This window comes from Sciurus carolinensis, chromosome 12, assembly GCF_902686445.1.
Source record: "Sciurus carolinensis chromosome 12, mSciCar1.2, whole genome shotgun sequence".
Taxonomy (NCBI): domain Eukaryota; kingdom Metazoa; phylum Chordata; class Mammalia; order Rodentia; family Sciuridae; genus Sciurus; species Sciurus carolinensis.
The window spans coordinates 24,052,092-24,076,246 of NC_062224.1; the positions used below are offsets into that span (position 1 = coordinate 24,052,092).

Genomic DNA, 24,155 nt, shown 5'->3' on the forward strand with positions numbered 1-24,155 from the left:
GCATTTGGTAAAGTACAAGCCCTTTGATCATTCACCTGTTTTTGTACCTGCAGGCTCAGCAGCTAAGGATGATTTTTATATTTTTAAGGTTGGAAAAAAACCAAGATGGCCATTTCATGATACATGAAAACTATAAGAAATTTAAATTTCAATGTTCATAAGTAAAGTTTTACTGGAACACTGCCAGATCCACTTGTTTACAAATTGCCTATGGTTATTTCTGTGCTATAACAGCATAGAGCTGAGTACTAGACAGAGCCAGTATGTTCTGCAAAACCTAAAATATTTAGTTATATTCAGACCTTGACACAAAGTTTGCCAACCACTACTCAGAACCCATCACTCCCCTACACTACTCACATCTTACTTCTTAGACATTTCAGAACAGACATGATCTTTTATAGCCTCCAAACTCAACTCTCAACTCCTTGACAAACTCTCCTCCAATGATCTTATTCTCTGCCCTCATGTCCGTCATCACCTAGATTCTGTTATCACTAAATAATTGTAATCCCCATATAATCTCCATTTAGCACATCCTACTCTCTTGACTACCACCTATTACCAATTTACTCTATTCTAACAACCCTTTAATTTTACCAGTAGTCATTATTTATTATCCCTTAAATTCTATTACCCTCATTTCCCTATCTACTGAGTTTAAATATCATGACCCATCAGCATAACCCCCCTTGAATTCACACTCCGCTCATTCAGTATATTCACATAATAAAACAACAACCTGACTAAATTCTACTTTGTGCCCACACCTATATATAGGCAAACCAGAAATGAGAAAAATTAAAAGCTCTGCAAAACTGCTTCATTTAAAATTCTTAACTATGATCCTTGAGTGATGGAAGGAAACTTGTGGTTATCTAACAATTAAATTCTCCAAGTAAATTTTCTTTGACAATATTATAGTAAACTATTTTGTGTTTGTCTGCTCAAATCTGTAACGCTACTCTTGTTCTTAAAACGGATAACATTGCTTCTTATGTCACTCATACACACAGACACACACACACACTCACACAAATTAGAATTTATCGAAAGATAATTTCCCAAAAAATAACCACCACCTCTGTCTATGCCCAGCATATTTCTCCTTATCTTTTTGTCTTCTGTTACTACAGTCAACTTTTCAATTTGGCACATCTCATTCTTTCTCATATTCTTAAGGACATTGCTCAAGCAACTTTCCTGTCTTTGATATCATTATTTACTTCTCTCTATCTCATCATTCCTACTAACACTAGCTAGTGCATGCTATTATTGCTCTCATTTTTAAAACTGTCCTTTTTTTATCCCCAGTTCCCTGACCAGTTTTCACCATTCTTTTTGGCAAAGCTCCTAGAAACAATCATTTATACTGTCAGACCCTGCCATCTCTCCTAAATCCACTCTACTGAGACTTTTGCTTTCACCAGTACAATTGTTCATCAACATCACTAATAATCTCCACTTGAAAAAATTCAACAGTCTTTATTATATGACACAGACTCCTTCCCTTAACTTGTTTTCTAGCATACTGCATCCTATTGCTTTTCTTTCAAACTCTGGATTCTTATTTTAGTTTGCTTGTTGTACTTCTTCCAGACCTTTTAACCTAGGCCTCTTTGTTTTCTCTACCTCTACTCATCATTCCCTTGGTAATTTAATCTAGTCTCATGGTTTTAAGTAACTTCATATGCATAAAACTCCCAAAGAAATATCCAAAGTCTGGATCTCTTTCCTGACTGGCAGGTATACAAACAGCTGGCTAGTAGTCAGTATCTCTATTTAGATGTCTAACAGATACCTCAACCCTAATATAGTAATGGAAGGCAGAACAGCCCACCACTATACCACATCCTAAACACTGAAACCTGTGAATAGTTTTGTGTTATACAGCAGAAGGAACTTTACAGATATAACTAAGCTAATGGACCTTAACACAGGGAAAATTACTCTGGATTTTTTCAGGGTAGCCCCAACTTATCACATTGGCCTTTAAAAAAAGACAGAACTTTCTCTGACTAAAAGCAAAAGAGATGCAACAGAAGTAAAAAGTCAGAGAGATTCCAAATATGAAAAAATTCAACATGTCATGATTGGCTCTGAGATGGAGGGGAGACAGAGGGGATTGTATGGTAAAGAAAGCAAAGACCTCATAGAAGCCCTACTGGCTTAGGTTGGGCCCCCAGCTGATAGCCAACACAGAAATGGGCACCTCAATCCTAGAATCACAAGGAACCAAATTCTATCAATAACCTGAATGAACTTTAGAAGCAAATACTTTCAGATAAGAACCCAGGCCATCAAACACCTTGATGACCTTTAAATGAAGTAAATGAAACAGTTGAGCCCACCCAGCCTTAAAGGCTTACAAAATTGTGACATAAGTTAGTGTTGTTTAAACTGCTAAATTTGTGGTAGTGTGTTCTGACAGCAATGGAAAACTCACATGTACAACAAAACTGAATTGATCACCTTCCCTAAAACCTGCTACATTCAGAGTCTTTCCTATCTTTGATAACAACTCCATTCCTGTTATTTATCAGGGGTCAAACCTCTGGAATCACATGTGGATCCTCTCTTTCTCTTATACCTGTAACTTATGTGTAAGAAAGTCACAAAGGTTCTACCTTCCACTGTGTTCAGAATCTGATCACTTCTCACTACCTCCTCCACTGTTACCACCATCCCTGCTAGATTACTGCCAACAATCCCCTAATGGCCTCCCTACTATTTTTGACTCTCTATTCATGAAAATACAGCCAGAAGTTCTTTCAAAACTCAAGTCAGATCATGCTACATCTCAGTTCAGAACTCTCCAATAGCTTACTTTTCACTCAAACTAAAAGGCAAAGCCCTTACACAGGCATATACAACCCTTCACTCATTTCCTACTGCATTTCCTCACTTGCTTACTCTGTCTCAACCACCTGTCCCTGCCTATATTTATCTTCATATTACCCACATAATAACCCTAATAATACTTAACATTTGCTAAGTAATACTTACTAATGAATCAGATACCATTCTAATTGCTTTAGATGTATTATCTTATTAAATTACACTAATTATTTCCCCTACTTTACAGATAATAAAATTGAATTACAGAGAGAAAAACCTAAGGATGCCATCAGTAAGTGGTGAAGCCAGACATCAAAATCACAGGTACACCAAGTCTACCCCACAGTCAAAAACTTAATCTCAATGGTGCCTCTCACTTATTATCCTTATTCGTCTTTGGAGACAAGTATACAATAAAAAGAAAATGGCACAAAGGACTAAGATGTGGAAATTCTAAATATATGGATGAAAAGGTAGGAAAAATTAGAAATCAGGACACTGAGAATAAAAACACTTCTTAGGCTAAAAATCAACATGATCATTAGTAAAGCAAAATATGATACTTAAAACTTACTTTTTCTGTAGTAACAGTCAAGGATGGAACCAATGCAGGTGATGGTTCTGGCTGCTTCTTGTGTTTTTGTTTGTGTTTGTCTTTTTCTTTATATTTCTAAAAAAAATAGAAATAAAGCAATTTAAATTTAAATCATAACCCATACATAAGCAATAGAGATTCTTTTAAAACCATTTAGTAATTTAAAACATTAACAAAAAATAACTTCTGATAAAAGATAACCCCCCCCCCGCAAAAATCACCTTATTTTGGATATTAACAAGTAAAACTAATCTATTTTTAAATGATTTAGCCACCCTTGATCAATCTAAACTAATACTACTAAACAAATGCCACATTTATATTAAGCAAAATGTACTTTTTCTTGTTAAAAAAAAAAAAAAGCCCAAATACTTTTTATAAATAGCAGTTTCAAGTTTATATAGCCCTTTACATGTATTCTCACATTGAAAAGTACCACATTCTCCACCTCCATACAATTCCACAGTCCCAAAAAACTAGAGGTCAGGGCACAGACACTCAAGCAAGAAATACTTTCAGAATTTACTTGCAAAATTATGAATTAGTTATCTCAAACAAACAAAAAAAAAGGTTAGGTGTGCTTCAAATTGCTAAAACTAATTAACTGAAAATAAAAAGAAATTTAATTAAATGAGAAAGTAACTACATATTAGGAGCCCAACTTTGTTTCATATCAAAGAATTTTAACTAAAATGTTCTCAGTTGTTGTAATCAGAGAGGTTAAACAGTATGGAGAGCAGGGAATGAGTTCAGTGTCAGAGCATTTGCCTAGCATGGATGAGACCCTGGGTTTGATCCCTAGTCCCATGAAAAATTAATATAAAAAAAGTATTGAATATAAAATTTGCTATTTTTTGTTCATTTATTTACTTTCTGTACTGGGGATTGAACACAGAGGTATTCTGCCACAGAGCTACAACCCTAGCCCTTTTGTATTTTGAGATAGGGCCTAAATTGCTTAAGGCCTCACTAAATTGCTAAGGCTGGTGTTGAACTTGCAATCCTCCTGCCTCAATCTCCTGAACTGCTGGGATTACAGGTGTGTGCCACCACAACCAGAAAATTTGCTACCAAAGACTTAGATGAATTTAGCTAATTCTTATGTTTAAATTTAACCATTCAAAGGACTTAATCCAAGCATGAAATATTAATTTCTCTCTCTCTGCCCTGAACAAAACAAATGAAAAGGACATATGTTTTACTACCACACTCCCAAATACTTCCTTTTTCACTTTTATTTCCTGATCGAAGTACATAAGACATTTTCTGACCATAATGTTAACATTGTTGCAACAGAAAACATAAATTAACACCATAATACTTTTCATTTTCTGTGGAGGAAACTTTTCTCTCCTCAAGTTATTTTGTGGCAGATGACTCCCAAGGAATCATCCTCCATTCTTTGAAATAGAATACTGCTCCTCCAATCATAAAACCTCTTCCCCTTGCCTTGAACCTCCGTTAGTCACATGACCTGCCTTGACCCATCAGGATATGGTGTACAAATTCAGGAAACCAAAGATTTGCATGGCTCCCACCTTTGCTATTTTGGATCCCAACCACCACATAAAGAACGAGTCCACACTCCACTGATAATAAGGCCAAGTAGAGAATGAGAGAGTATCTGTGGGAGAAATGAGGTCCACCTGCCTCCAGGCAGCAGCATCTAGTCCCAGGCACATGAATAAGACCAATAACCAACTAAGCTGGCTACCAACTTAATGTAGCTTCATGAATAAACCCACGAATAAACATGAAAGACAGACAAACTCTCCCTGTGGAGCCCTGTTTGTGATAAGCCACTAAAAGTTGTAGGGTGGATATAACTCACCCATCTCATTCCTTGGTATTTTCCCAAAACATCTAAAATCAGCCTACTATAGCAATATAGTCACCTCAATGCTTATAGAAGCACAATTCACACTAATAAATTATGGAATCAACCCAGGTGCCTGTCAATAAATGAATGTATTAACGAACAGTGATATGACATTAATAATTGAGTTCTACTTAGTCATAAGGAAAAACGAAATTACAGTATTTCTTGGTAAATAGATGGAGAATATCATGCTAAGTGAAATAAGCCAACTCAGAAATTCAAAGGTTGAATGTTTTCTCTCATGGAAGGGAAGGAGAGGATAACATAAAGGAAAGATCAGTAGTGTAGAAAAAGGAGATTGAGAGGCAGAGTGGAGGGATGGGAAAGGAGAAACAGGGAAGAATGCATTCTTTAAAAATCATGTTATGGGCTGGGCATGGTAGTGCACACCCGTAATCCCAGCAGCTCTGGAGACTGAGGCAGGAGGATACCAAGTTCAAAGCCAGTCTCAGCAACTTAGTGAGGGTCTAAGCAACTTAGCAAGACCCTGTCTCAAAATAAAAATATAAAAGGATGGGGACATGGCTCAGTGATTAAGCGTTCCTGGGTTCAATCCTTCGTACCAAAAAAGTAAAAATTTTAAAAATCATTTTATGTGTGTATACATAAATATACACAAGGAACTTCACCTTTATGTGTAAGTAAAAAGAACCAATCAAATATAAATAAATAGATGAACTAAAGGTAATCTAATTAAATAGAGGAAGGAGGGGGGGAGGGAAGGGAGGACAAGAGGGAAAAATGGATCAAGAACTGAAATCTAACTCCATGCATGTATGAGTTTGTTGGGATGAACCCAACTACTTGTAAAACTATAAAGGTCTAATTTTAAAAAATAATAATAAAAGTGAAAAAAAAAAGTTGTAGGGTGGTTTACCAATCAACAGTAGATAACTAAAACAAGACTAGGATACAAGACCAAGTCATAGGAACTAAAGAAATTACAAATTAAAAACAACAACATTGGCTTTTTTTTGTTGTTGTTTTGTCTTGTTTTGCAGTACTAGGGATTAAACTCAGGGGCACACTACTCTAAGCTATATCCCCAGACCTTTTTATTTTTTGAGACAGGCTCTCAGAGTTGCCCAGGCTGTCTTCAAACTTGCTCTCCCTTTAAAACAGATAATAAAGGAGTTTTTCTTTACTTCTTTATTAACCTATGGTCTTCCCAAACTGGGCTTTATTTTTCCAGGGTATATAAGCAAGAATAATTTAATAGTAAATGATCCTAAATAACAAAAAGGTTAACAAATCCTAATAATCTGCAAAGCACATTAGAGTAAAAGGCAAGGTATACACCTGTCAAATATGCAAAAATGTTGCATATAGAGATATAGAAAAGACATACAGAACAAATCATGGAATGATACAGAACTCTGGACTTACATTAATACATCAAGAAATGTATCCTGAAATAAAGATTACAAATGTTCAGTGGAGCACAATGTATACATTATATTTTCATAAATAGCTTATAAAATGTGAATAAAAGCAGTTGATTAAAAGAAAAAGGGAAATACAGGAAAAGGTTCAATTATATATAAACATTTAATATGTGATCAAGAAAGAATTCGAAATCAGCTGGCAAAAACTAAAATTATTTAATAATGGTAGTAGAAAAACTGGTTATAATATAGACTAAATCTTATACAAAACAAAACAAAATCCAGGAGGGTTAAAGTGTTAAATAAAAATTAAAATAATCTAAAAGTCTGGAGGAAAGTATTTTTATAAAATTCTTCATCTGATTTTAAGAAGGAAAGACTTCCCTAACTATAAAAGTAATTAGGGCCAGGGATAGAGTGCCTGCTTATTAGAATGCTCAAGGCTCTAAGTTCCATCCCCAGTACAGGGAGGGAGGGAGAGAGGAAGGAAGAAAGCAAGCAAGCAAGCAAGGAGAGAGGTAAAACAGGTAGATTTAGCTATACAAATTGAAAATAGTATTAATTTATAAGCAAAATCATTAAAAAGCAAGAAACACAACTTGAAGATTAGTAAAGTTAACATTATATATGGTAATACCATTTAAATTTAATTTTACAAACTAATAAGAAAATATATATGCCACAGAACTATGACTGGGCAATTATCAAAAGAAACAGTGACTAAGCAACAATAGAAATATACAACCCAACTTTTAAAAGAACCAAAGGTAATATTTTCCTTCTATCTAGGAGTGATCAAACTTGCTGGGTTTTGTGTGATTTTTTCTTGTTTTGTTTTTTTGGTACTGCGGACTGAACCCAGGAGCACTTAACCACTGAGTCACATTCCCAGCCCTTTTGCTTACAGCTTTGCTAAGTTACTGAGGCTGGCTTGGAACTTGGTATCCTTCTGCCTCAGCCTCCTGAGCTGCTGGGATTACAGATGTGAACCACTGAGCCGTACTTGGGTTATGTTTTTAATAAAGACTCAAAGTTGCCCAAGTTACAGGGAAATGAGCACTTGTATACATTATTAGACAGAATGTAAATACATGAAGGACAATTTTTAAAACAAGAATTAGAAACCATTAAAAAGTATTCAGACCCTCTGAATGTCATTCTACCTCTAAGAAATGAACAATATAAATACAGGTTTCAATATAGCAACATATAGATACTATGGGGGAAAAATGAAAAACTTGAATATCCAAAAGAGGTGTGTTTGGAAAATAATTATTATGCAACTACACAGTGACCATTAAAATAAGCATGTCATAATCTCAGCTATTTTAAATGAACAAAACCAGTAAAAACAGCCAACCAAATCAACCAACATGCAACCAAAACTGGAAGCAAGGGAGATAATAATGTGTTACACAAGAAGTGGCAAAGTGATATAAAGGATTTTACAAAACAATGGAAATTGCTGTTGCTTTAACCTGTCTCTGAGTCCCCAAAGTTCTAAGAAAATAACCAAACTCCCAAAACTGGAAAGAGTCAATCTCACCTTTATTTTCCTGCCTATTTAACTTTTTCTGCGTAAAAATTGCAGTTTGTGCTGTTTTGGCTTCAGGGAAGAAACAGGAAGACATGAGGATAAGTAAGAAATACTGACTCCTTCAAAGGGAAGGATCAAGGACTGAGGCCACGAATGAGTGCAGGGGTTATCCCTCCATATTAATTAGAGATACCCACTTGAATTCAAGTCATTTAATCAAGTATTAAAAAGGAGAGTTTGTCTGGAGTTCTACAAAAACTGCATACTGCCCAAAGCTCAACTTTTATATTGTATGCCATTCTCTCAATTCAGAAAAACTGCAAAAAACTTCGATCTCAAAACTGGTCTCAAAAACAGTAAGAACTGTCAAGAAATCACCAAAATTGTAGTGAAGCAAATGTCCAAAAAGAGAAAATAAAACAAAGCTGCACTGCAAAGAGAGTGTAGCCAAAAAGTAATAAAAAGAACATAAAATGGTCAAAATCAGGTAAGGGATGTGGCTCCATGGTAGAGCTTTTGCCTAGTATGCACAAGTCTGAGTTAAATCCCCGATACTGCAGCTAAATATATATATATATATATTCCAAAAATCACAACCTAGGAGCAAATTTAAATCAACTTTAATAAAGATATTTCTCAAAACTGCCCCACAATATTTAAAACCTTCTTGTAAAATGAATTCAAACAAAAAACTCAAGAATGAGATGACAAAAAAGATAAAAAGATCTGCAAAACCAAAGTAATGACTAAAAAACATCACAGAATTAGTAAATACGAGACATGGCAAGGAAAAAAAGACAAATTGCTGAAACTGAAAAATGCTGCTAAAAGACACAATAATGAAAATGTAAAGAAAACAAAACAAAACAATACAGGTGTTGTGAAGCTTGCCTTTAATTCCAGCTATTAAGGAGAATGAGGCAGGAAGATCCCAAGTTGAAGTCCAGACTGAGTAACTTAGTTGACTATGTCTCAAAAATAATAAAGAGCAGTGAGGGGTTGGGGGTGAATCTCAATGGTAGAGCAATTACCTAGCATGAACAATGCCTTGGGTTCAATTCCCAGTACTGGGGGGAAAGGTGGAGGCCAGCAGGGGGGTGCTAGAAACGTACCTCAGTGGCAGAGCACTTGCCTAACCTGCATGAGGCTCTGAGTACAATCCCCAGTAACAACAACCAAATTAAAAAAAAAAAAAAAAGAAAGAAAGAAAAACAAAACAAAAATTAAATAGCTACAGAGGCCTAGGGTTGTGGCTCAGTGGCAGAGTGCTCAATAAGCATGCGTGAGGCCCTGGGATCAATCCTCAGCACCACATAAAAATAAATAAATAAAATAAAGGTATTGTGTTCACCTACAACTTAAAAAAAAATTAAATAGCTACAGAAAACAAAGATAATCAAATATAAAGATAACTTTTTTCCCTGAAGTAGAATCCAATAAGGGAGAATACAAGGTATACTCAAACAGAAATGTACAAATTAAAAATTGAAAAACAATTCTAAAAAATTCCTTTATAGGATATTTAACACCAAAACTGGTGGTAAACTTAGTAGAAAGCAAGGGGGAAAGGGATGGTCAGGTGCATTTGTAATCATCTCTACAGCAACAGCAATATTCTAGGCCCACTGTCTTGGAAATTGTGACCCACAGATCCTATACATCACCAAGATACAGCTCAAAAATTAAGCAAGAAAACTCATCATGAAAAAACTCAGAGAATACAGGACCTAAGAACTTATCCTTTTAAAATGTTACTTAAAAGTAAAATTCAGCCAACTTAAGAGATAAAAGAAAGAACCTATTGGAGGAGCTGTGGTATAAGGACTGGAAGTAAGCACCTAACAAGTCTGAATACAGAATGCCCACCCAGCTCAGAGGATTATGGTTACAAAAGAAGGTCACAGGCCTGGGAAAAATTTAACATAAATATCTTTAAAAACACACAAGCAGATTTAACCGGGAAAGTGAAATGGACATGGACAGCCTTTTATAGCAGGAGCCCAATACAGAATTTAAAGCATTTAATTAAAACAAAACATAATAATTTGACACCAAACAGTAACTACATGCAAAACCCTCCCTTGTTGACAGTCACTGGTTCCCTTGACAAAAATCATGATCTTTCCCCTGTGTTCTAATAAATGTAGCCTCACTTCCCAACCCTGAAGAGAACATGGATGAGTCTATGGTTATTAAGATAAATCGAGGCCTGGGTTAGGTACAAGTCAGCACAATAAAACAGAAGGAAAATTAATCTTGGAGACAGCTGGAAATATTCTCCTCACTCTTAAAAAGGTCATCCCTCCCGGGCTTTAGATACTCAAGTATTAGGTCATGATCCTTGAAAAACTTCAGTAACCTAGCAGTTAAGACTGAAAAAGCCAAGAGAATCACAAAAAAAAAAAAAAAAAGTCAACAATGCCTTGTCACTGAACTAGCTATTGTTAAATTAACCTATCTTGGACCAGGCATGGAGGCTCATGCCTGCAATCCTAGTGACTCCAGGGGGAATCACTAGGTTGAGTCCAAACTCAGCAATTTAGTGCAGCCCTGAGCAACTTAGTAAGACCCTAACTCAAAACAGAAAAGTTAAAAGGGCTTGGGGGTGTAGCTTAGTGGTAAAGCACCCTTGAGTTCAATCCCTAGTACCAAAAGAAAAAAAAAGAAAAAGAAAAATAAAAGGAAAAAAAGAGAACAAATTAACCAATCTTAGAAAATCCAAATCTCTAAATTTAGGCAAAATAATAAACTTCCAATTGCTTTAGGCACTTTGAGCCACTCTGATTTGAGCATTCCATTAGGAGCTACAAGCATCCAAATTGAAAAGGCAGTCTTAACTCTTCAATGCCTTCAATGTTTGTTTTTGTAACTTCTATTATTAAACTTAAAGATAAGGAATATGTCTTGTGTAAGGAAATTTTATTTTAAGTTCAATAATATCTCTTTTACTTCCATTTAGCTCATTTTAACAAAAACAATTTTTATCTAGCTATATTTTAAATCTATCTATGCACAGAAAATCTGGAATACTTACTTAGCAGTAAAGATGGCTATTTCTGATGGTGGTATCTTTAGTGGTTTTTGTTTTAAAACTTGTTTTATAAATGCTCTGCCTTGTTTAATTCTCTAAAATTGCATATGGTTTACAAGAAGAATAGACTAAATGAGGGAGAAAGAGACAGTTATTCACCAATCTCTTTTCTTCTTATTTGAAATATAAGTAGACATTTTCAAGTTTTCTGTGCAGTTAGATGTGGCCGTTGTATGCCACCTATAGGTCCGGTCCTTAATATCCCCAGCTATTTAGTCACCACAGTGCTTTCTTTAATTTTAATAGAAATGAGCATGGTAGTCAAGAAAGTAATATTTTAAGGAAGGCAGAGTCACAAGATAGAAGAAATTTAAGTCCCTGATTTATATCTTGGAAAAAACTGTCAATCAAGAATGCCTATTTTGGACTGGGGAGATAGCTCAGCTGGTAGAGTGCTTGCCTCACAAGCACAAGGCCCTGAGTTCAATCCCCAGTACCGCAAAAAAAAAAAAAAAAAAAAAAAGAATGCCTATTTTGAACTTGGCTGTGAATAAAAAGTAAACATGGTATAAAACCAATCATAATTTGAATTATATTGGGTTGGGAGACAACTCTACATAACAAATCATTTTTGTATGTCTTTCAAGTGAAGCAAAGAGCAGTCATAATTCTGACTGTCTTTTCAAAGTTGTTTAGAGAGTGAATAGACTCAGAAGATACTGTGTCTACCATAGGTGCAACAGGCAGCCATGTTTCACCATTTGAAAAATTCAGATGCCCTAAGCTCAGGTTCATCTCCTTTAATGCAATAGATGGCATGAGCAAAGGTCATCTGGTCCTTTTTGTGTTCTTGCACTTATGAATTGGGCCTTAGAGAATGGTACAAACATACTATTATTCTGGCTACTTCTTTGTTATAAGTAATTAATTATCCTTCATCTCTAACCCAAAATTCTATGTCCTAACTAAATACCTTACAAGAAAAGTAAATGCTATATACTTCTTTCACAATCCTGGACAGTTTGGTGATGAGACTGTGATGCTGTTAGAGATGTTGCTTTCTGGAAGAAGAATAAGGGTCATGCAAGTCAATTATAAGACTTGAGGGAAATCTATGCTAAGGAGTAGCAAAATGTGAGATATTTTATGGTCAACGAGGCAATAAATGGAATTTCATCATATGGTAATAAAAGAGAATTGAGTATCAGAAAACACATTTAAAGGCATACCTGTAATCCCAGCAGTTGGGGGCGGGGAGACTGAGGCAGGAGGATTGAGGCAGGAGGATTGGGAGTTCAAAGCCAGCTTTAGCTACTTAGTGAGGCCCTAAGTAACACAGTGAGACCCTGTCTCTAAATAGAATACAAAAAAGGGATGTAGCTCAGTGGTTAAGCATTCCTGGATTCAATCTCCAGTGTCAAAAAAAGAGGGGGAAAAAAAAAAACATATTTAAAGAGAGCTGCCCAAATGATGCTCTAGTAGTTGCTAAATGTCTCTGAAGAGGGGTATCTAGGGAGAGAACTTCCTCACTGAGCTGTGGCGGTCAGTTTCAGTTCTACCCCACTGTAGTAACAACTAGGTGACCTCAGTTGCTTTAAGACAAAAAGTGATTAGAGATGAAAATGAGATCTCTATATACAAAGAAGTCAATGGCCACACGCACACATCCAAATATACTGAGCAATTTGAGGACAGACACTAATCTTCCCGCATCTGTTGAATATAGTCCAGAACAGTACCCTTTCTGCACTCACAGAAGAAAAAGCAAACAGGAGTCAGTGGGCAGTATTCACAGCAGGGTAAGAAAGCTAACATGATTTTGTAGGTGGGGGCCTTTGGGCAATTAATTGTAATTTTATTATTGTTTGTATATTCGAAGGAACAGAAGAAATTAAGAATTTTTTTTTTTTTGCTTGTGGGGTGGGGGGATGGATACTAGGGATTGAACCCAGCAGTGCTCTAACACTGAGTTACACTCCCAGATCTTTTAAAACAATCTCATCAAGTTGCCACTTGAACTTGGAACCCTCCTGCCTCAGCCTCCTGAGTAGCTGGGATTACAGACATGTGCCACCACACCAATGATGCTTTGCATTTTTAAAGAAAGGATTCTTTATTGCCAGGTGTGATGGTACATGCCTGTAATCCCAGCAGCTCAAGAGGCTGGGGCAGGAGGATCACAAGTTCAAAACCAGCCTTAGCATTTAAGTGAGAACCTGTTTAAAAATAAAAAAGGCCAGGGACGTGTTTCAGTCTTTAAGTGCCCCTGGGTTCAATTCCCGGTACCAAAAAATAAAGGATTCTTCACCAAAGAGTGGAAAAAATATGTGACGAAGACTGTATATGGTCTACAGAGCCCAAAATATTTACTATGTGGTTTAGAGGAAAAAGTTTGACTACTACTGTGTCACATGCACATCTTTGTCCCATCATGAGAAGAGCAGTACATACAGAAGTACGAATGGAATATATAAATCATTCCTCAAACCATGTTCCTTTCCCGGGTGGTCCAATAGAAGCAATACAGAATTAGAGGAGAACAAAGGAAAGGCACAACTTTGGAAAAGGATGTAAGGGTAGCAGAGGTAGTAAGAGATGCAATATCTCAACAAAAAAGCCCTGCAGAACCAGTAAGGGGGAAAAAAAAGAAAAAAGCTAAGAGAAACTGGACACTTATGATAAATTATCACCAGGTTTAGTTATTGTTCTTATAGTACCAACTGCATGACTAAATTCATTGCATAGACTGAAGGTACTTAGTAGGTTGTCTTGGACATTTTCAATGCCTCTGCCATACCACTTCTACCCAAGGATCAATATCAGTTCACACCAAGAGGAAAGGTCCACAGAAGAACCTAATCTCCCTTGCCACCTGTGGCAAACAGGTATATCAAAGATTTAGTGCAAATGCATCATCCTCTGATTTCTAAAACCGTCAAAATTTGTCAGAAAATTAGATCTGTGATGTTATCACACCTATACCTGCAGTGTTGGCTGAAAAGATTAAACACACACACACACACACTATAAAATTCAAAGATTTGATCAACGAGTAAAGTCTATGGGAACAGATTCACAATGCCAAATTCCTCTGGCAAAGAAAAACTGTTTTCTTCAGACTTCTACCATTAAAAAGGAAGCAAAACACCTTTACTGAATGCAAAATTTTGGAGGCTACAGGTGGCTCACTTCAGTCTATTTAATCCATTATATCAGAGGAGCCCATACCAACAGCTGTACTGGAAGCTGAGCAGTAAACTGTAGCACACACTTTAAGGACCCACAGACCTCATTATGCTTTTGAGCTGCAGGTTTCCATGAATAATGGATTTGCCAAATAAAACTGCTTATTAAAAACTCTTCATAAATCAGGCCCTTCTTAAGTAAGTAGTCATCCCATCTCACTTTGGCATTACCAAACACATCCTAGACATTCTATAAGTTCTGTCCTTTCTTAGCTCTCTACAAATGCAGAAACTGAAAGCTTCAACTTGTGTGCAAGATCCCAAAAGGTATGTACACAAAATAAGAAACAGGTGCCAGGTAACTCTCAAGACTGAAAACTTTAAAGGGACATAGAGAAGTAATGACAATGCATTGATTGAGGCTTTGGGGGTTTTTTCCAACATTTTTTAAGTTGTAGATGGATACAATGCCTTTCCTTTACTTATTTTCATATGGTGCTAAGGATTGAACCCAGTGCCTCACATGTTAGGGCAAGCACTCTGAGTCACAACCCCAGGCCCATGACTGATTTTTATTTCTCTGGGTTATACAGGAAATTAGTCTATTCTCTCCAAAGAGATGAGTAACCCTAAAACAAAAAGGACATCCAATCAATCCCCAAGGTTCACGAAACACTAATCAAAAATCCTGTCTCCCACAAACCTTCACCATACTCTAAGGGTATTTATAATGGCAAAAGTGCCTATATCTGTTGCCAGTTGTTAATAACAGACTGGAATCAAGGACAAGTAAGGGTAGAAGATAAATCCTATCTCACTGTAGAAAGGTACAGATGGATTTCTGACATAGATATTTGGGACTGAGTACATTTCTATATATAGTCCCCAACTAGTGATTTTTAAACCCATACAAAGTATTTTCACAATACTCATTTCACAAAAGCAATAATCATTCAGTAAAAACCATACTGTGAATTCTGAATTTCAAGCTTTTCTTAGCTAGCAATATGAGATAAAATTCTATCTAGCAATCCTAGGCAAAGGCAGCTAGCAGCAGCTCCCAGCCAACTACGCGACCACTAGCGTAAACTCTGCAGTATACTGTACTGCGTACTGCTAAACTTTGATCTTGACCAGGTTAGGGGCATTAAATGTACACTTGACTTTTTATTTTCAACTTACAAGCTTGCTGGAATGTAGCCCCAGTGTGAGTAGAGGAGCACCTGTAATACAATCACTAATGCTGACTAGTCTATAAACTAATACTACACTTCTGACACAACATGGATTAATTAGCTATGAGGAGTAGAAAGATCAGTCTGAAGACAAACTGCTACAAGATTATCTCAATGAAATAAACAACTGCTCATTTCCGAATAATGACCTATTACTTATCCTTTAGAAATAAATTATTCTCTACACTTCTGAACCCTTCCCACACCTAGTTCTGTGCAGAACATAAGAAAAGGAAATTTAAAAGTCAAAGTAATTCCATTTTCTTCTAATTACCATGAGTTATTGTGTGAACAGTCATTTAGCCTTTCTATGAAAAAACAGCTTAGTCACTCTTTTTTTTTAATTTTAAAAAATTGCTTTTATTTCTTTTTTTAATTTTAAAAAATTGTTTTTTCATATTTTTACTGGTGCATTATAGTTTTACATAATGATGGGTGCGTAATCATTCTTACAGAGTTTTTTAAAAGCTTCAAATTGAACTGAATTACAATGAGGATGGTGCTTATAAAACTTTCTAAGAGGTATGGAAAGAAGACAGATAATTTCCTTATTAAAGTTCACTAAAATATATTCCTCATGATTTCTACTACAGTCAAATCAACTGTTAATTTTATATACCACTTTGCTACTTAAAAATAAAATTCTATTTTAATTGTGTCATATATAACAGGAAATATATATTTGATCTCTGCCATAAGCAATTCCTGGTACACAGCTTCTAAAACCCTTCCAATTCCCTGAATGAAGGGGATGACAGAAATATCTTTGTTATTAGTAATATGCCTCCTTCACCCATATTTGAGTTCATGCTAATGACTCTTTTTTATGCTAATGCTTCTTATTGGTTGGATGATAACCAGAAGATTCAATCACATGTTGGAAGTTTCAGTCCTACCCCTGGGAAGAAGAGAGAGACTGGAGGTTGAATTCAAACACCAATGACCAATGACTTAATCAATAAGGGCTATAGTATGAGACCTCCATAAAAAAACTTTAAAAACAGTGGGGTTCAGAGAGCTTCCACGTTAGTGAATATATGGAGGTACTAAGAGGGTTATGCACTATGACAGGACATGGAAGCTCTACACACCACCCCATAAATTGTCCTATGTATTTCTGCCATCTGGTTGTTCTTGAGTTACTATGTCTTTTATAGTATACCAGTAATAGTAAATGTAGTGGGTAATGAGTAATGGCGGCACATGCCTATATTCCCAGCTATGTTGGAAGCTGAAGCAGAAGGAATTCAAGTTCAAGGCCAACCTCAACAACTTAATGCGATCATTAATGGTGAAATTTCCCTCTTCACACTTTATAATGAGCCTACCTAGGAATCTGCAAATCATGGTTTTAAAAGCTTAAATAAAATCTCGTAGTGTCTCTTACTAAAATTACTAAGTAAGCCATTTTTTATTGGCAATTCAAACAACTGACACAAGCTACACCCCTACTACTGCAATGTATCATAACAAAAACTCCATGACAAAGCCAAGATAAATGTGTACTTGCTACCTAAAATCAAATATATATATATTTGTATACAAACATATACACATACATTCATATATACCTACATAACTGTCCTAAACTTAAGCATAAAGTTATATTTATTATTTTACTCCTAACAGGAAATTTAATCCTAAAACTGAATACTGAACATTTTTAAATATTTTCCTCAAAAAAAGGGACAAACAAAACTTGAACCAAAATGTATTTAAATAATTACACATTAGCATCCCTAATTATATTTAAAAATGTGAAAATGTTGTGATCTTGTTTTTAAATACAATCCGCAGAAATATTTTCAAACTAGTTTATACCAACTATATAAGAACACTTTCTATTTAAGATGCCCTTTCTAGACTCCCTTCCATTAAAACAATTCATAGGTAGCACCTTTTACTACACTGGCAATATATTCTTAAAAGAATGACAAATCAAGTATGAATAATTCTGTAGTATTCATATTTAGTCTGTTAAAAATTATATCTTTTAAAATAAGTAAAAATGTATGCAGAAAACAAGTCAGAAGAAGACAGATTAGTATTTAGGCAAGATTTTAGTGTTTTAATTAAAAGACAAAATATTCTGAAACAAACGGTGTAACATTTGGCCATTAGAAAAAATAATAAACAATTAGCACCACTAAAAAAAGAGAAACCAGCCAAGAACACACAGGACTTCAGATCTGTTCTATTATAAAGAATAAAAGCTGATGAGATAATTACTTACATGTGAAGTAATCAGTTAATGATATATAGCAACAAAGTATTATTGCTGAAGTCACCTAAAGATTTCACAAGACCACAGTTAACACATGCAAGAAATCACTCTCATGCTTTCAATTAAGTTGCATTTAAAATTTTCAGTTACAATGGGTAAAACCATATTCACAAATATGGCATTATTTAAAGACCACTCTTTGGTTTTAATACTCTCATTCGTCAAAAATTTTCTGTATTTCAATGTCTTGATTTAGGTTTCAGAACTTAATTTTACCTAAGTAGACAAAAAAATTTATTAAATTGATGTGCTCCGTATTTAGCAACAACAAATCCACTTACTTTTTTCTCTTTCTCATGATGTTTATCCTGAGAGTGAGAGGAAGAATCACTTAAACTTTGATCATATGACCTATTAGATCCCCGTTTGCTCTTTTTCTAAAAAAGAAAATATATATACATATATGTATATGTATATAAAAGTTTTAAAGAATCTTTGGTTAGGTTTAAACTACTTCATGTTTAAAATATTTTAAAATGTCTAGTAAAGTTTTAAAAAGTCACTATGTCAATTTATATAATCCAGTTTAGACATCATCCATTGTGTTATAAAGAAAAAATTAACCCCAAATTTAACAGTAATGCCATATTTTTGTATACTTAAACTGTGTGAAAATAGGTTACCTATTTTCAACTTCTGTCCTAAAAAATATATTTCAATCAAAAGAGAAAATGCCATTATTAAAGAAGGATGCCAAGACTAGAAGAACAGAAAAGTAAATATTTGAAGAGTTACTTTATGCCACTAGTAAAGCAAGCTTTTAATCTTATACTTCCAGTATTAAGGAATACAGTTTTCTAGAAACTTATCTTTACAGTTCATTAAGAAAAAATTAAAGGAAATGTCAGTATTAAGACTCATGCAGTTTTCAAAGCATTACTAAAAGCATTACACATTTCTGTTTAAAATATTTACACAACTGCATAATGAAGTACAAAGGCAAGACTTACTTGGGATGTTTAAAAGTTGATGAGACCATATCTAGTTTAAACTAGGTAAAAATGACCATAAAAGATATTTATGGTCTATGCAAATAATTTATACAATCTTATTAAATTATTAAACAGACTTCTCTCCCAACTAGCAAATGGGGTAACACCATGTCAATAACTAACAATGAGAAAATTCTATTTGTGCAAACTTCAAAATCCATTTCATTATTTTTATATTTTATCTGTACCATGTCTCATTTAGAAAAATGAAGATTCTAGTATGGTTTAACACCCAGAAGCAAAATTTTAAATTTTATAATCTCAAAATTTATCTTAAACAGTTCAATAGTTCAATATTTTTTGTCAGTCATTAAATCAAAGTCTTTCACATCAAATGATACAGATAAACTTTTAAGTACAGTCATGTGTCAACAAACAACTGGATATATTATAGGAAATATGCATTAGGTGATTTTATCATTGTACAAATACCACACAGAGTATTCTTACACAAACCTAGAGGTAGTCTCCTACACAACTAGGCTATATGGTTTAGCCTACTGCTTCTAGACTACAAACCTGTACAGCAAAATACTACACTGAATACTATAGGTAACTGTAACACAATGCTAAGTATTTGTATATCTAAGTGTATCTAAACATAAAAGGTAACATTCCCAGACAATATGAATATTTCAGCTCCATTATAAACTTAGGGACTGCCATCTTATATGCAATCCATCATCATTATGTGATGACTTAATGACTGTATTTCATATGGATGAACCAGAACACTGGAGGTATGAGTTGCTCATTTCATAAGATAGAGGCCCTTATTAATATTATTAACAAGAAAGGAAAGAGGAAGAAAGGAAGGAGCGAGTCTCATTCTTGAGGGAAACATAGTAAAAAACACTAAAAGAAAAAGGTGTTTTTAAACTTCAGTGTATGAATGTATAACTAAGGACAGACAGACACTTGGAACATTAAAAAAATACTGATCCTTCAAAGGAACAAGGACATAAATATGAAATGATCAATCAACCAGTACTAACTCAATCATCCATGCTACTGTTCAACAGTAAAGACTGATTAAATCTAAAACACTCCCAAAGTTGGACTTAAATATATTTCTTAAGGTTGAAAAGTCTTACTTCAATTTTACTATTTTCTAGTAAATAAAAATGAAAATAAATTAAAAATGACATGGGTGACAGTAATGAAACAGAAAAATGAGAAACAAGTGACAAGAAATCATAAAAAGATAATCACAAACCAAAAGTCAAAATAACTGAAAATAATGTAGAGTTCTATACGAAATAATTTTTCTACTAAATGTATACAACATTTGCTATCGACTACTAATGTATATTCTTAACTACAATATTTTAGACTATTCATCTTTACAAAAGAACACAAGCAAAGCATAATCTATTTTAAATTAATATATCTTTTCATTTCCAATAGAGAACATGCTTAACATTTAATCTTAAGGAAAAATTAAGGTAAGTTTCTTATGCCTCTTTTTTTATAATGGTGTCACTCTATTGTCAAAACTAATTACTAGCATTGTAATATTAAATTCAAAACTAATTCTTACCAGCTTACTAAAATGGTATTTACAGTAGCCACAATACTGGACGTTATCTGCACCATTACCTTCTTCTTCACATAGAAGTCCAGCAAACTGAGCACTGAAAATAAAGGCCAGGTGCATGGATTAAAAAACAACACAGCATAAAGAAATGAACGAAATTTACTTTTAAGCATAAAATGTTTGTAAGGAAATATATCTTCTAAGAGAAAAAGCTTTATTCTAGTTGTGGCAAAGTACATCTCACTCCAACCTGCAACTGATCATTTTTTAAAGGGTATGTATAGTTATGATTTAAAATAAGTTCTTGATTACTTGGAGGTTCAGGCAGGAGGGTCCCAAGTTTGAGGCCAGCCTGGGGAACTTAGTGAGACCCTTTGTCTCAAAAAATCCAAGGGGTGGGAATATAGCTCAGTGGTAGGGCACCCCTGGGTTTAATTTCCAGTACTGCAAAAACTAAGTAAATAACTGAATGAATGAATGAATGAATGAATGAAAAAATAAAGCAAGTACCTCATCTCTATCAAGGATGAAGATGTATGTATATTTAATGTCACCAAATAGACATTGTTTCTTAAAGAGAAAGGCTCAGGGACTGGGAAGTAGCTCAGTGATAGAGTATTTGCCTAGCAAGTGGTAGGCCCTGTGTTTAATCCCCACAACACCATAAAAAAAAAAAGAATAAATAAATAAAAAGAGAGACAGACAGAGACAAAGACACAGATATGGTAGGTTGTATCTGTAGCCCCAGCTACTCAGGAGGCTAAATGAAGCAGGAAGCTAAATGGAGCCCAGAATTTTGAAATCAACCTATGAGACCATGTGGTTTAAAAAAAAAAAAGTTTAAAATAAATTATTTTCTACTCATAATTAACAGTTCATTTTATTTTTTTCAATCTACATCACAAGTACAAATAAAGTCTTTGCTTCTCTAAAAGGCTGAAATGACATATTTAGTCCATGGATACAAACTTGCTTATGCTTAAGAGAAAAAATTCATTCACTCAGGACTAATTTTGCAACTCTAAAGGGTTCAGTAACATGGCACAAAAGACAAGAAACTTAAGTAGTGTTCTTCAGACAAAAACAGAAGAAGAAATGGAACTGAAACTTAACTGAAACTTAAAGTTGTGTTGGTTTTATTTTTTTAATATACAAAATGCAGGGCTGTGGGGGTGTAAAATGCAGGGCTCAGTTGTAGAATTCCTGCTTGGCATACACTAGGCCTTATGTTTAATTCTTGGTGTGAGACACACAAGCGCACTCACATGCACAAGCTCTATCTCTTTCTCTTGCACAGACTCACACACACATACTGCTAGTTTAGAATGAGAATCCTATCAATCTGACCTTTCACAATTTTAACATTCCAAAATCACAGTATTAAATTAGCTCTCATACCCAAAAAGGGAATTTCATGTTTGGAAAATAGTTAAAAGTTCAAGAAATAAGCATGTGCCTACACTAACCATTAGGCATAAATGGATTATTAAAATTAATAAGTGCATGGATTATTCCCAAAGTTTTTTGAACTACTATGTAAAATATCTTGTTTTGAATAATTTTTGTCCTTGAAAATTATTCAAATTTTTGTTGTAAATGTGAGAGGCAACCCACAAAACCTCCAGAATGATTGTGACTATATTAATTTCCCTTGAGACAAAGAAGATAAAGAAGCACAATGGATCCTTGCTAATATTTCAGACATTGTGCCGAGTCTACCTATATCAGCTCATTTCATCTAATTACAAATCAAAGGGCATAGGACCAAGACCAAAATTTTAAACAAGATGAAATGGGAGCTTAGTGTACTTTAGAACCCAGATCCACTTACTGCCAAACCTCATTAGTAAATATAGTCAGTTATTAGAATTATCTTTACTACAAATAAGTAATAAACATTAAAAACTATTCCAATAGAATTTACTCTAACTAATACTTGGGTACCTGAGTCTTTAACTTATAACTTTAATACAAGTCATTTACCAATTTCTCTTCAACATAATGATGGAAATGTACTCACCAGGTTACGTGAAAAGCTTGCCGACATCCATGTTTATTACATGTCATGCAAGCACCAGTGGCTGCTTTGCTTTCTCTTCCTTGTTCATCACAAATGTAGCAAGTCTGAAGGCAGAGGAACAAAAACAAAAATGAAACCAAAGTCATAGAGTGCTTACCCTTAGTCTGAATTTTGGTTTTTTTTTTTTAATTTGGTTTTTTTTTTTTAGTTATATTTATTGATTTAAGTGGTGCTGAGGATCAAACCCAGTACTTCACATGTGCTAGGCAACTGCTCTACCACTGATCCATAATCCCAGCCCTATTTTTTTTTTTTTTTTTTCTTGAGACAGGGTCTTGCTAAGTTGACCAGACTGATCTCCAACCTGCAATCTTCCTGCCTCAGCCTCCTGGGCTGGTAGAATTATAGACATGCACCAGCATGCCCAGTACATTAACCTGAACCTGAACTAGTCAACTTCATTCATGCTGTACTGTGGCTATCTTCAGCAATGAAGGTCAGGTTTTACTATCCAACCCACTCTACTTGAAACATGATTTTTTTTTCATGGACAGTAATTTTTTTTACTAACAATAGAAATAGTTCTAGTAAAACTTCACTAATGGGACTGTCTTCATTAGCCTCAAACCCCTGCCAAGGGGCTGAGGTTGGGGCTCAGTGGTAGAACACTTGCTTAGCATGTCTGAAGCACTGGGGTTGATCCTCAGCACCACATAAAAAAATAAAGTTTAATTAAAAAAAAAAAAACTGCCAACAGGAAGACTCTTCACAGGGACCAATGCCAGGACTAGGACAGTTTACTGCACCCTATTTTCACAATACCTCCTCGTCAATATATTCAAGTGATTCCTGTAACAAGAGTGTAAGAAAAAGGTTTACCCTTCCTCTCTGCTGGAAATGAGCATATTTACAAGGGATTTGACACAGAGTGGGACCTATGGGATAAAGAACTGTCCCATGTAGGTGAGCAAGATTATATTCCAACGCTCCGCAAAGAATTCCATTGTCTTTAGCCCCACCAACATGATATGCTGTACTGGAAGGAAGACACTTTAGCTTAGTAAATCAAAAATGCCCCAAAGATTTTGTGTAAGGAATTGTGTCAGTCAGAAATAGTGGCTTGTAATCCCACCTATTCAGGAAGCTAAGGAGGAGAATTGCACGTTTGAAGCCAGCCTGGACAACATAGCAAGATGCTCTCTCAAAAGAAATTTTTAAAACAGAAAGCACTAGGGATATAGCTCAGAGGTAGAACACTCCTAGGTTCAATCCCCAATTTCAATAAATAAAACAAAATAAAGATATAAAGAGAAAATTTATAAACACACACACACAAACACACACACACACACACAAATGTCCCAAGAAGTGTAAGTCAACTCTGACTGACATCTGGTCCATTTCCCATGTAAAAGCAGCTATTCTACTACTTTTTCACAGCTCAAGATCATGGATGAAGCTGGTGACTGAGGCACACCTGTAATCCCAGTGACTTAGGAAGTCAAGCAGAAAGATTGCAAGTTTAAGGCCAGCCTGGGCAACAGAGCAGGACCATGTCTCAAAATGAAAAATAAAAAGACGGGGGATATACTTCAGAGGCAAAGTGCCCCTGGGTTCAATCCCCAGAACCACCAAAA

General features: G+C 34.9%; 1 protein-coding gene across 11 annotated transcripts in view; it reads right to left on the reverse strand.

Moving 5' to 3' along the window:
- The window catches only part of Mllt10 (MLLT10 histone lysine methyltransferase DOT1L cofactor), a 168,797-nt gene that overhangs the window by 79,885 nt on the left and 64,757 nt on the right, over positions 1-24,155 (reverse strand). For 10 of the 11 annotated variants that reach the window (XR_007104476.1, XM_047521762.1, XM_047521761.1 and 7 more), the window contains exons 6-9: positions 22,519-22,622; positions 20,502-20,595; positions 18,251-18,346; positions 3,413-3,508 (exon numbers count right to left, since the gene is read on the reverse strand). Coding sequence is in view for 10 of the 11 variants with exons in the window: in XM_047521762.1 (XP_047377718.1) it covers positions 3,413-3,508; positions 18,251-18,346; positions 20,502-20,595; positions 22,519-22,622 (390 nt within the window). In the remaining variant the exon portion in view is untranslated. The remainder of the gene's footprint in view (positions 1-3,412; positions 3,509-18,250; positions 18,347-20,501; positions 20,596-22,518; positions 22,623-24,155) is intronic. The other variant, XM_047521765.1, reaches the window with a different exon arrangement.